The sequence below is a fragment of the Gambusia affinis genome, linkage group LG20 (genome assembly GCF_019740435.1).
Source record: "Gambusia affinis linkage group LG20, SWU_Gaff_1.0, whole genome shotgun sequence".
Classification (NCBI taxonomy): domain Eukaryota; kingdom Metazoa; phylum Chordata; class Actinopteri; order Cyprinodontiformes; family Poeciliidae; genus Gambusia; species Gambusia affinis.
In genome coordinates this window covers 6,118,870-6,132,704 of record NC_057887.1, presented here as the reverse complement: position 1 = coordinate 6,132,704, position 13,835 = coordinate 6,118,870, and the positions used below count along the sequence as shown (strand labels likewise).

The following is a 13,835-nucleotide window of genomic DNA, read 5'->3' as shown; positions in this document are numbered from 1 at the left end:
TGATAAAGGCTCACAGTTTAATATAAACCATGGTTCTGACGCCAGTATTTAGGAGTGACGGAGTGCTAAAAGGGCTCAGATGACCGGTTCAGATAATCCGTACACTTCAGAAGAGCTGCACCGGCTTATCCTGAAAATCCAGAAAATTTGTGGATTAGCGGTGGTCTGACCCCGTGTTTGATGGAAAACAGATTGTAATCAGGATGCTAACCCCAGTCAGAGTGCAGCTCACCTAACGCGACCTCCACCGCTTTGCTCCGGCTAATATGAAACTCAGCTTCTCCTTTTCCCCCTCCTCTTCCTCTCTCAGCTGCTGGCCACGTTCCTGATCCAGTATGAGAGGTTACACGGGATCCAGTCCTCGGGGGTCCTCTTCATCTTCTGGTTCCTGTCCGTGCTGTGCGCCATCGTGCCTTTCCGCTCCAAGATCCTGAAGGCCTTCAGCTCGGTAAGAGCGCAGACCACCTCAATGGTTTTGGGGTTTTTCATTTTTGTTTAGTTGTTTTTCGCTGTTACGTTTTGACTAACTCAGTTAATTTTAATTAGTTTTTAGAGTAGAATTGCTAGTTTGCTATTAGTTATTAGTTAAACATTGTTTAGTTTTAGCTTTTTCATTCTTTGACCTTGGCAGCTAACTAGCTAACAATGTTAGCATTGAGTTACCGGTAGCTTCAAGTCAAAGAACGCAATGAAAACGACTGTGTGTGACCTAAACTTTTGCCTTTTTTAATTCGGCACCTAAAAATTAACCAAAGTATTGCGTTGTGATTATGCATGCATTGGTTCAGTAATAAATATTCAACAGAAGATACATTTTTTCTCACAAAAAGGATTCAATTATTGTTGAATAACCATTGGACTCTGGTGTTTTCTTCCAACTTTTGCTGTTGCCATTTTGCAGACTGGCGTTTGGGCCGTCAGGAGGAGCACTGAGTGACGTAATCTGCCGACAGCTGACGTAACCTGCTTGTAGGGGGAAAGAAAATCTATTTCACATGAGTTCTGATGGCTGATAAACAGATTCATAAACAAGAAAGAGAAGAATATTTGACTTTATTTCCAGTGCTTTTGTTAGTTTTATAAATGTAGTTTTATAAACGTAGCTCCAGCTAGTTATAGTTTCCCCCGTTAAGTACTGTCTTTTTATTTATTTCAGTTCACAAAAATGTTTTCTCAATTTCAGTTTTTGTCAGTTTTAGTCTAATAACTTTGCTCTGCAGCTCCTAACTGTCAAATCTGCCTTTTCGTTCCCTTTATTGTTTGCTGCAGTTTTCTGCACCACTCAGACTCCCAAGTCGTTTCAGGTCACTTGATCACTCAGTGGTGCCTGTGTGTTGTTTTTAGGAGCTGCTGTGGAGTTTACAGTGAGTAGATGTTTTAGCAGGGTTCAGCTCAGGGCAACACTAAGCACAGAGAGCAGAATACTGGACTTGTTGTTCCTAGCGGCTCACTTACAGTGTGCGCGCCGCGCCGACTCCGCACCAAATGAACCCGCAGGCTGCGCGACGGGCAGGAAGTGTGAAAAAGAAATGACAACAAACTGTAACTCGTGCGCTGGAAGCAGGAAAGCATGCGCTTTAATTCCAGTGACGCAGGCTGAGTGTTTAGATTGTTGCCTTTCAGCGCCGTAAGCTCCTCAGCTAGCTGAGTTTGAGACTTTCCTGGGGAACAGAGCAGAAGGACGAATGACCTAGTAAATATGAGTACTTGAAAGGCAAGAAACATTGTTGGCTTTTTTCTTTTTTTTTTGAAAAAGCCTGGGGTTTGTTGAAAATTCATCCACATCATGGCAACACATACACACCAACTGTAATAACAGGATATGACATGTCTTTATGGAGTTGTACCGGTTATTTTAAGCGAGCGGTGACTGTTGTGCTCAAACGTTTTTTTACATTTGTATCTTATTAAAGCCACAAGCTTACAGGCCCATTCATTAAATCTAAATTTAAAAGTTCCGTCAAATGAGCCTCATCTGAACTCAGAGATATTTAAAATATCGCTGTACATTGTGGGATATGTTCTTGGGAATACAGCAGGGTGATTGACAGCGCTAAGACCCTCCTCCTCCTTCTGATTGTTTTTTTCTGACTGTGTATTTCTGCAGATGGCCGTAGGACTACTGGGAGGAGGTGGAAGGGCTTAATTTTTTTTTTCACACATATTATTAGTTTCATATTATACCGTCATAGTGACACGTTTAACAAATAAATTAAAAGCATTTTAATAAAAGTAAGAGTTCAATACTGTAGTGAGACTGGATGATGAGCGTCAAGGAACATCAACCGCCTTTTCTATATGTAACATGCCAAAACGCCTGGTTTTTTATATTTATGTATATATATATATTTATTTGCTCACAGAGCTCTGTGTGCCGTTTTCTCCAACTATTTCAGGATGAGATGATGCATTTAAAAAAAAAAAAAAAAACATTTCCAGGATTTTTGGTCTGCCCAGATTTTCACCAGATCAGATAAAATTTAATTTTCTCTTAGTCGTACAACTTTCCCATGACTTTGATTAAAATCAATATGCTAGCTACGAAAGAAGTAAAAATGCTGAGAAAACCAATACAAAACGAGAAAACCAGAGTAGCAGGTGGAAGACAATGACTTTCACCCAGACTGGACCGACGTCTTCATCTTCATACTTTGTATGGACGGAAACCCGTTTGAAGCACACGGCTGAAGATGATAGTTACTTTTAGGAATGTAAGCACTTGTTACCAGACGACAGTAAACATTTGAGTCACCACCCATCCTAAAATGTAAGAGATCATTAATGATTCAAGTCTGTCTTCTGACAGATGAACCAGAATCCCGGATCAGGAGAGAAACAGACGGTTTTAAACGGTTTGGGGGCTCTGCCACCCCCAAAGCGGTTCCACGGAACCAGACTCAAAGTTTGAGTCTGCAGTGACTCAACGTCGCAGCTAAATGTTCATTTACGGGTCATAAAGCATGAGTCGGTGCAGCGTAGGCGTTTTCCAGGTCAGCGTTGTTCGCACTGCAGGAGGCTTTGCTCCTCTGCTCTCTCTGGCATTGTCGCTTGCTTTTTGGGTGAAGGTTTGAGCTTGTGTTTAAATACCTGAGCTACTGGATTAAGCTCCATAATCAGGAGGCTTTTCCCCCAGTTAACCTGTTTATAAGGTTCATATTCTATGCAGAGAACAAATATGGGCCGCTGTGAGATTTCCATGGGAGGCTGGCAAAAAAGCCATAGTTGTATGACATGAAGTAATAGATTGTTGCTGCTAAACATATTTATTGATTATTGGAAGAATAAAGTGTTATTTGAATTTTGATACCTGGACTGAAGCTTGAACGTAGAATAAACAACTAAACTTATTAGTCACTTTCAAGTGTCTATACTATGCAGAATGTTGTATTTTGTTCCTGCTCTTCTCTTTTCAGAGTGACACATGCATTATTCAGGCTGTCTGCTCTGATGAATCATCAGTAAGCTGCTCAACACCATCTGTGGTTTTAAGCAGCTTTACATTAAAAACAGTGATGGGTCACCTTCGGTTCGTTTTCACATGACTTTTGTTTTTGGTTATTTCAACCAGTTAATTCTGTCGCAATAAGCAATTCATCAGTCAGTATATTATCAGCCTGGCGGGCCACCAGGCTTTACTTTTGCTTCCACCAGGCTTAGCATTGCTTATTTATTTAAGTCTCTTCAAAATGTTTGCATTTTTTTAAGACTTTATAGTTGGTGTTCAGGTATTAATCTTCTAATCTTTCAATGACACATAATTATCAAGAGATGGTTTCAAATTTCCTGTCGACTTTAAACATTTTTTAACTCAAAAACACGACGGGCTGCTGGATGAAAGCATCCAACCACTGGGCTTAGCAGGTTCTCTGGGGGAAACCTTGAGCAATTAATCGCATGATAAATGAAAATGATTGCTATTTTTTGAAAGGCAGAGATTTCAAATTCTATTTTATTTGAGGTTTCGGTTGTATGGTTTTTTATTTCCCTTCTACTTGTTGTGTTTTATTTCGGATATTTAAAATGTCTTCCAGTGTGGAGTGTTATGTGCAAAGTTAAAATTGATCATAGGGTTCCTACAGGTGCTCGAAATCCTTTAATTTCAATTTGGCGTTTTCAAGGTTTGGAAAGTGATTATTTTCTGTACAAATTCCTTGAAAGGGCTTGATATTCAAACTGCACAGTTTTGCAATAAAGTTATTTCCAGTTTGAACCAGACATTTTCATACACATAATATAAAGACACAAACACATTTTGTCTCTCTGTCTGAAGTTAAATCAGACTAAGCTTCTTTTATCCTGGATAAATAATTGACAGTATTTCTCTTTCCTTTTTTGTTTTGTGCATCTCAGGACGAAGTTCCAGATAAGCTGCGCTTCACCTCCTTCTACTTGTATTTCGGCCTGATCCTCCTCGAGCTCGTCCTCTGCTGCTTGAATGAGAAACCTCCTCTCTTCTCCAATGTGGTCACTGACCCTGTGAGTCCCACACGTTGCAGCAGTTTACACCTTATATATATATATATATATATATATATATATATATATATATATATTTAACTGCCCTGACTTGTGTTTCTGCCCCTGTTTTGATTTCTCCCCAGAATCCGTGCCCTGAAACTACAGCAGGCTTTCTGTCCACCGTGACCTTCTGGTGGTTCACAAGGTGGGCTGCTGATTAGTTCTGGTTTTTGTGATACGATTTTATGATGACTCTGAAATCTGTCATCTCTGTTTAGTTTGAAGTAACTGCGATATTTCAGAATTGGAAAATAAAAGGTTGAATATTTCAGCTTTATTTATTAGCTTTTCTCTGTTTCAAAGAGCAGCGGCTAACAAATCCAAGTTAAAAACCAAACCTCCAGCTGAGTAAAACTGTGTTGAAATATCTACATTCGGATTGACAACTTGTTAATTTGCTAAAGAAGATTCACCAGAAGGAGAAATACAGACAAACTTTAACGCAACAGGACAATATAACAAATTTCTCATGTCTTTTTCTGGACTGACTCTATTGGTTTCTATGGGTCACTGAAGAAAAATATTCAACAGTTTAGAGGTTTTAAAGAGTTTTATTAGCCACTAAATCAAACTTATAGTGGCGAATAAAACCACTATGACTTTTATTATGAAGTTTTATTATCATAATAAAAACTTCTCGACCAGTTTATGACCATATTATGTCCTGTCATTGATCAGTTTGTCAGCTTCTCAGTGGGTTGAAAATACCAGTCGTCTGTTCCTTCACTGACTTCTCATTCATGCTGGAAAACACACAGACTGTAACCACCAAGCTTTGGAAATTATCATTAGTGTTCACACATCCTTAAAAAGTCTTAAATTTATGCATCTAAAATCAAGGCCTTAAAATGTCTTGAATTCATTTTTAAAACAAAGTTTAATATGTTCGTCACCGGTCTTAAATTTGATCGTCGCCTGATTATTTAGTCTTGTATATTCTACGTAGATTTTTCAAAAACCATTTTTCTGTCAGGCAAAAGTTTGAGTCACACTCAGACATCTTCATTGCGATTTGCAGCTATAGACGTTTCAGTGTACCAATAATCCACTGTTAATACACCCTTTTGCATTTTTCATTAGTAAGAGCAAATTTATCGCCAGTTAGAAGGAGGAAGTTTATACATTTCTGTGGAGATTCGGGTCTTAAATGCCGTTGATAATGGATCACTCATAACGCAACTTAATAATTCTGGACTTCACGACAAAATGTTTAGATGCCACTGGTCTAATCTAGTAAATCATTTAGCATAAAAATTTGAAAATTATGAAATATAAAAAAACTTGAATGACTGCTGCAAACCTTTCCTCTAATGAATTGTGACCCATATCGAGTGAGTGAAGCTCTGAGCCTCCTTTAGTCTCTATATTCTGATTCCCGTCGCTCAGACGACCTCAGACGACCTTGAGGCTCTGCTCTGTGTCAGTGACTGAGTGGGAGGACATCAGTATTACAGGAAAAGGTTTCTCTTCCCACTCAATATGCAGTTTGCGTTGGTGTTTTCCTGTGTGAAAGAACAGTTCCCGGTGATTTCTGTGCATTGGTTTATAGGTCTGTGCCCAAAACCCAAACGTCTGTCTTAAGCCATATAAATTGACAAGACAGTTTTCCTGTAAACCTGTTAGCTTACAGGAGCATCTAAAGCCACTTCTTCATTACCAAGTCTCAGTCTAGCAGGTTAATGTTTGGTTCAGGTTCAGCCAAGTTGGGTATGTCTCCACTGGCTGTGTTTTTCTTGCTGCTGTGGCCGTGAATATACTGGAACACAAGCACAGCAGATCAGATCGATGGTTGAAACTTAAAATGACATTGCATGTCATCCTCCGTGTGGTTGTTATCATTGTTGATTCAAATAAACCCAGATATTTCATTTGATCTTAAAGATAAAAAGCCAGAAATGTTGAGTTGATGAGATTAAAGCCTAACCAAGACAGTGCATGCAGTACATGGCTTGGTCTGGCTTGTACCACCTCTGACGGGGTTATAAAAATGGGAAGGAGCCACGCAGGACCTGCAAGTGGACACAACACTGGCTGGGACTCACTGTGGCAGAACTGCTTAAACGGGGGGTCTGCGAATTCTTAAAAAGTCTTAAATCCGTACATCTAAAATTAAGGCCTTGAAATATCTTAAATTTATCTTTTAAAATGTGAGTTGGCCTTTAATATAATAAATCACAGGTATTAATATACCTATGACATCTCATTACATTTTGTGACTCAGGACGGTTGAAGCTACTAGCTGCTAACACATCCTTTCATAGCTAGCCTTTTATCATGGGGTAAGTGGAAACTTATTGCCAGTTGAATGGACGACGTTTGTACGTTTTATCTATTTTAGATACAGGTCTTAAATTCCATTCATAATGGTCTTAAAAAGTCTGAAATTTGAGTTGGTGAAACCTGCAGAAACTTTGTTAAAGCTATTCCCGTGCTCATTTATGTACTGTTGTTTTGTAGCCATGAAATTATTTGTAATAACTTTAAACTTTTCATGTGGAAGATACTTCAGATTTCCAAAAAAAACCAACGTAGAACCAAATTCCTCTCAATTACTAGTAAAAATGTGACGTATCAAAGTAATTTGAAACAAATGCATAACAACACCTTTGTAGTTGTAAACAGATGTTATCCCTATAAGAGTGTTCAGTGGTGATCTTTCAGTTTCCATGTCAAAGTTGTATTTTTTTTGTCACATTGTAGCTCTTGTTCAGCCACCTGAGTGACAGTGTGCAGCAACACATGGAGCAGAAGAAAAGCATTTAAAGCCACAACTTTTCCAAACCCTAGTGAATCTAGAAACCAGTAAGCATCGCAGGCTTGCTCTGAAGTCTGGAGATAATCACTGGAACAGAAATTAGATTCACAAAAAATGAGGCTACTGAAGATTTTCACTTGAATGTCGTGAAAATTCTGTATTTATTTACTGTATGTGATTGTCTCAATTCAGCTGCTTTTTCTCTCTCCCAGTTTGGCCATCAAAGGTTACAAAATGCCCCTTGAAGCCAAAGACTTGTGGTCGCTGAACGAGCGCGACAGCTCCAAGAAGATAGTGCCGAAACTCCTGAAGGAGTGGGAGAAGGAGCAAAGCAAGATCAAGAGGTACAAGTTTAAAAGCTCTAGAGCGAAGGGGCCGGTTTCCGGCTCCTGAGGCATGAAGTGCTTTCATTCAGTCTTTGCTACTCATTCAAAAAAGAAAGTTTACCAACAATGAAAACTTTCAAAAAAATGTTTTAAACATCAGATTGAACTGAATCATTTTAATGTAAAAATAACTCTACTGTGTCTGCAACTTATTATTTTTACCTGTAAAATTGCTGCTCAATGTCTAAAGTTATTTAGAAAAATGTCTGAATAGCTTTAGGCATTCGTCAAGCTACAACTACAAACTTAAATGTGTCTTAAGGTTTCATGTCATAGACTAACACAGAGTAGAAGCATAATTATTTTTTTTTTTTACTTTACACACAAAATATGACACATGTGACTTGCATTGTCATATATTCAAATGCCTTTAAATACAATGCACCCTTAATAATTTCTTAAATCTAAGATTAAGGACTTAAAGTGTATAAGATTAATTAGAAAATATATAAGATGGCCTTAAATACCCTAATCACAGGTCTTAAATTTGGTCGTGGCCGGTCTATTAGATCTTATATATTTGATGCAATTTATATTTATCGTGAGATTTTTCTATCAGGAAAAAGTTTGAGTCGCACTCAGACATCTTCATCGGGTTCTGTGACTCGAGGCGGTGGAAGCTACAGCTGACTATACCTTTGTTGGCTAGCTAGCTTTTTTAGCATCTATCATTGTAAAGTGTAAATTTACTGCCTGTTGCCCGGATGACGTTCGTCTTTGCCACTGGCTTCACTCCTGTTGCCAACTCTTATGACGCTATGTTCGTTGTGTGCCAAGAAGCTTCACATTTGTACATAAATTATATGATTTTCTGTGTACGTCTCTGTCGTGATACAGGTCTTAAATTTAATTCATGATGGTCTTAAAAAGTCTTAATTTTGAGTTGGTGAAACCTGCAGAAGCCTTTCAAACCGCACTGCAAAAAGTCCTCATTTATTTTTGGTCAAGTTTCCTGCTCAAATGTCTTGGAACACTCGAAATAAAACTAAACTAACTTACAAGTAATTTTTGAGAAAGACATATGAGGTTGTTTTTAGTAACTAATTCCTCAATATTAATGAAAACATTTTGGTTCCACTGGCAGATTTTCACTTATGACATGAGAAACATGTCTTGTTATAAGTCAAATTAAATAAAATATTTTCTTTTCTTTCACAGACACTCTCCCTTCAGTCTGTCTGATCCTAAATTACTTTACAAATACTGACTTCTTATGTGCAAAGCTCCTTTCACAACAAACCTCATTGCTTTACACACAAATACACGCCAGACTTCCCCATGTAAAAACCTTTAAAAACCTTTATAATTGTGCATAATTGGTGCAGCTGAATTGTGTTGCTTTTTGCCTCCCTGTTAGACCACAGAGAGCAGAGGATGTTGTGAGAGAGGGCAGGTCTCTTAGTGCATGCTCTTTGAGCTGCACAAGTGAAACTCTGAGCATGCTCTATGTAACCCACACAGTGGGATGGTTTCCTCTAATATGTCAAACTTCTTCCAGCTCTCTGACTTACCAGATTTAAAGAAAAAAAAAAAAGAAAAGGAAATGTTTTTTTTTTTTTTTTTTAAAAAAAGGGTGCTAAAAACACACTTTAAGTTAATTAGACATGGTTTTGTGTCTGTGTTGCTAATTCATAATAAAAATCATTCATGGCTCAGGTAATTACACCGCACCATGTTTTCAGCTATAATTGGTCTGGCTTCTTAGTTTGCCCCGGAGTACAATTTTTGTACGTTTTTATTACTCTTTAAAAAAAACAAAACCTGCATAACAGGTCTGCTGAACTCTGGCCTCCTGGAGGCTGCTTCCTGTTTCAGGGCCACAACATTTTTTCCTGTGAGTTTCATTCTGGACTGAGATTAACTCGTAAATAGATATGTCAAAGCTGGATTGGTTTTTTTCTTTGAGCTGCACACAAACCTGTTTGTATTCAGCTGAAGCTCGACGGTTAGTTGACAAATGGAGGGTTTTCTGCTCTCTAAGCTTGTGTTAGAATAGGTTTGTTGTATTCATGTAAATAAATATATTCCTTAACAAGCTGACTCTTTCCCCCTGACTGCTGACTGCCTCACTGCCTGCTGAGGGATTTAACGGTCAATACTTAAACAAATGCAGTTGGTTGGACGGGACAATTATTCACGTTTTTCTCCTGCTGTGTGTTGAAACTTGCTTGCTGGTAAAAGTATCCATCTCATCCTGAGACTAAATAACTAATAAAAATCTTTTACAATGTAGAAATTGGAGCTAAAATAATTTAAAAAGAGTTATAGTAGCTCATTTTCACTGCATTTTTGTGACTTAAGCACCTTCAGATCTGTAATTATCTACAAATACAAACCCATGATTTTTTAAAATGTTTTAAATAGTTTAATTTTTACGCCTCTTCACAAACAAGACTGCAGATCAGTGATAGATAATTATGGTTTCAAGAAGAGTTTATTTTCCAATCAGTAATAGCAGTGATTTTTTCAAAGTGGGGTCAACCAACTCAGAAAAATAATGAGAGAGAAAAAAAGCAAACAGAAAAACACAAAACACACATAAATACCAATATTACCAATATTAGAAAATCCCAATATGTTGCTTCCTGGATGACTTTATAGCTTGTTTAAAGCTGTTTTGTAATAAGAATCAATGATTAAACTGGAGAAAATTGTTACAATTTTGCCCTAAAAAGTGAGAATTGGTTGTAATTTAACTTTTCAGTACAAAAAGATTATTGTAAACCTGGAGGATAATCGAGGCATTGAATGATTTAATTCTATATTTTGTTTTATTGTTGAAATTATTCATTATAAAATAGATGTCTTTTACTCCAAGGTAACCGCGTTTTTAATTGGGTGTGTCACAATGACTTTAATGACATATGAAGCCTATTTTGACATTTCCATTTACTTTTTTAAATCTTTTTATTTCTACCCCTCTAACAGCAGTGAACAGAATCTGACCACCAAGGCGACGTACGCTAAGCAGCAACCATCGGCCACCAACCACGTCTCAGGAGGAGCCGCGGGGGGCGAAACCAGCCCGGAGGAAGTGGAGGTGCTGCTGTCCAATCAGAAAGCGGCTCCCCACCAGCCGTCCTTCCTCCGCACCCTCATCAAAGCGTTCGGCCCCTACTTTCTGATTGGCTCGGGCTTTAAGCTCCTGCAGGATTCCATCACCTTCGTCAACCCGCAGCTGCTCAGGTAAAACAATAAATACAGTTTAGAGTCTCCGTTAGCGCGCTGTCCACGCTGCGACACATTAGCAAATAAAGCCCTCTTTGTTCCAGTTCTGAAAATAGCTATTTCCAGCACTTTGGGGGGTTTTTTTGCATGTTGCATTTGCATCTATCCAAAGTAGTGTTGCTTTCTTCTAAGTAAAAAAATGTGTGCTAGCTTTGTCCAAGATGGAAATAGATTTCCTCTTCGGGCCCTTAATGGCCCCCGGGTGGAAATTTGATTAAGGCAAATGTTCTGTGAAAGCCGTATCTCCAAGTTTCAGTCAGATAAGATATGGGAGCTGTTCACCAACAAATTTCCCTCCGTGCATTTTATCATATGACTCAAGATTGTTAACTAATACCGATCGTATCTGTTCTGTGTAGCACAGGCAAAAAGTTCAAGACTTAATTTGAGTTTTCAAAATGCAGCGCTCTACTTGCATATCTTAAAATCTTCAGTAAAAAATGGATAAAAACTGAAGTCATGATGAAACTGTAAGTGTGCTGGTGTGTTCAGTCAAATATGTCAAGATGGCTTTTCTAGTTCTGTCTAGTTTTTAACCCACGTGTTCTCTGACCCACAGCCGGCAATCTTTTGTCCGATCTTATCAAGGTTTAAATCTCATCCACTAAAACAAGTCAAATAACTCAGACTGACCTAAAGGGCTTGATTGTATCTTCTCTAGTTTTGCTAGTAGCCAAAGGCCAGAAACCACCCTAAAGAATTTTAAGTATGAAAATGACGAGCAGTGTACCTGCCTGGTCGACTAGCTATTAAGAAACAAAAGGAAAAATTAGCTAAAACAACAATGTTAAAAAAGCTAAATGAATGATAGCTCAGTTTAAAATCGACTAGCATGAAACAGTAAAAGACTTTTCTTTAGCTGAAAGCTGACATGCTAGCTTCCTTCAGTAGTCTGCAAGTTCCCCTGAAACAAGATATTTACTGACACTGTTTAAAATTCAGAATCTTTTCACTTCCTGACATAAATTCAACTACATTCCTTCAGTTTTAGGTCAGTAAGGATTACCAAAGCTACTTCTTTTTCCTAAATAACGACGACAAAGAAGACAAATGTTTGCCTTCACCCACATGTAAAGGTTTGCATACATTACAAGTGTCTCCGGGTTGAAGAGCCTCTGCTTTCAGATCCAGACTTGTGGAGGTCATTCAGGATCTTCCTTTTATCTTTATATTTTTCTATAATATCACATAAAGAACCAGATGTTAAACAGTGTTAAGAATTAATCTAAGAAAATAACAAAACTGAGACTTCACCAATTACACTTTCCCAAAGTTCTGGAAATAAAAAGGTGTTTCTATTGGCTTTGCAGCCTCCATCAACTGCAATAAGATAAAATGATAAAGAGGTTTAGTTGATGATAATTTGTGCCCTGGTACAAACTGATCAACTTAATTAATTTCAGTACAAACGGGTGACGCAGGACACCTGAAATCACTCCGCCAGTGATTAACGCGGTGCAGATTGTTGAATCTGAAGGCTGCGGTTGTTTGTAACTTTGAATTTTGTTTACTTTTCCAGAATGTTGATCTCCTTCACCAGTCAGAAGGACGTCCCTGTTTGGTGGGGTTACACGCTGGCCTTCCTCATGTTCTTCACAGCCATACTGCAGACTCTCATCCTCCACCGGCACTTTCAGTACTGCTTCGTAACGGGGATGAACGTCCGGACCGCTCTCATAGGAGCCATCTACAGGAAGGTACACATCCGACAGTCGCGCTGTCACTTTCTCAAACCTCAGTTCACCACCCCACATTCTTCAAATCTATCAAAATTGGTGGCAAATGCCTGTGCTGCGTTTGTGCCTCTATATCATTTTAAAGATATTAGTAAATGTTTCCAGAGGTCATGAAAGGTCAACAAACCTTCCCAACCCCCCTTTCTTCAAATCATGGAAAATTGTGTCAATCAACTCAGCTGCATTTGTGCTAGTTTGTGGAGTAAAAACTTTCCGCTTACGCTGCTTTGGCTTTGAAGATATTAATGAAAGTTTAACAGTCAATAGAGTGAACTAAGCATCTATTTTAATAATAATTGTTTTTATTATTGGTTTATTAGTGGTTTTCTCACCACTTTTTATTGTTTCTTTTTTTTTTTTCAGTCTCTGGTCATAACCAATGCTGCCAAGCGTTCCTCTACGGTGGGAGAAATAGTGAATCTGATGTCTGTCGACGCTCAAAGGTTCATGGATCTCACCACCTTCCTCAACATGCTCTGGTCTGCTCCTCTGCAAATTATGCTGGCGCTCTACTTCCTCTGGCAGGTACACAACACAGATATTATAGCAAATTTAACTGCATTTAAAAATCCCAGCACTGTTGAAGTTCATGTTTCTTTCATATTTTGCAGAACCTTGGTCCATCTGTGCTGGCTGGAGTGGCTGTCATGGTCATGCTCATCCCCTTTAATGCCGTCATCGCCATGAAGACGCGCGCCTATCAGGTACAGAGAGGGAAGCTGTGTGGAATTCATTTAATTTTGATTATTTGTTTTAAAAGGTAAACTTAAGTACTTTTTGTAATTATTACGCACTATTTCCAAATTGTTTACTGTGGATCTTCTCGAGACGACAGAACAGAAAACAGGTTCCAACATCTTGGGCTCATGGTGGATGGATTAGGCCAAGTGCCAGTGCTGAACTGACTTAAACTTTCTCATGTAGCGATGCCCCATTAAATATTTTAGATTAATTTCCAACCTCAAGTTTCTGTAAAGTTCCAGCTTACTGATTTAAATCCAAGTTCAAAAATACTTTATTGATCCCAAATGGAAATTGAATAAAGCGAAGTAAAAAAAAATAAAAAATTGGCTAAAATCAACCCAGCTGCACAGAAAAATGATGGAACAGTTAAAAAAAAAAACAGGAACGAAGGTTTGAAAAAATTATGCTGAATTTTAAATTGTCTTAATGATGTTTTAGTAGCAATTAGCACAGGCTAACATTAACACA

General features: G+C 38.3%; 1 protein-coding gene across 8 annotated transcripts in view; it reads left to right on the top strand.

Moving 5' to 3' along the window:
• abcc3 (ATP-binding cassette, sub-family C (CFTR/MRP), member 3) overlaps positions 1 to 13,835 on the top strand; it is a 56,360-nt gene that overhangs the window by 20,487 nt on the left and 22,038 nt on the right. For all 8 annotated transcript variants that reach the window (XR_006369345.1, XR_006369344.1, XM_044103176.1 and 5 more), the window contains exons 4-11: positions 311 to 448; positions 4,351 to 4,476; positions 4,602 to 4,663; positions 7,486 to 7,617; positions 10,588 to 10,845; positions 12,407 to 12,584; positions 12,987 to 13,148; positions 13,235 to 13,327. Coding sequence is in view for 6 of the 8 variants with exons in the window: in XM_044103176.1 (XP_043959111.1) it covers positions 311 to 448; positions 4,351 to 4,476; positions 4,602 to 4,663; positions 7,486 to 7,617; positions 10,588 to 10,845; positions 12,407 to 12,584; positions 12,987 to 13,148; positions 13,235 to 13,327 (1,149 nt within the window). In the remaining 2 variants the exon portion in view is untranslated. The remainder of the gene's footprint in view (positions 1 to 310; positions 449 to 4,350; positions 4,477 to 4,601; positions 4,664 to 7,485; positions 7,618 to 10,587; positions 10,846 to 12,406; positions 12,585 to 12,986; positions 13,149 to 13,234; positions 13,328 to 13,835) is intronic.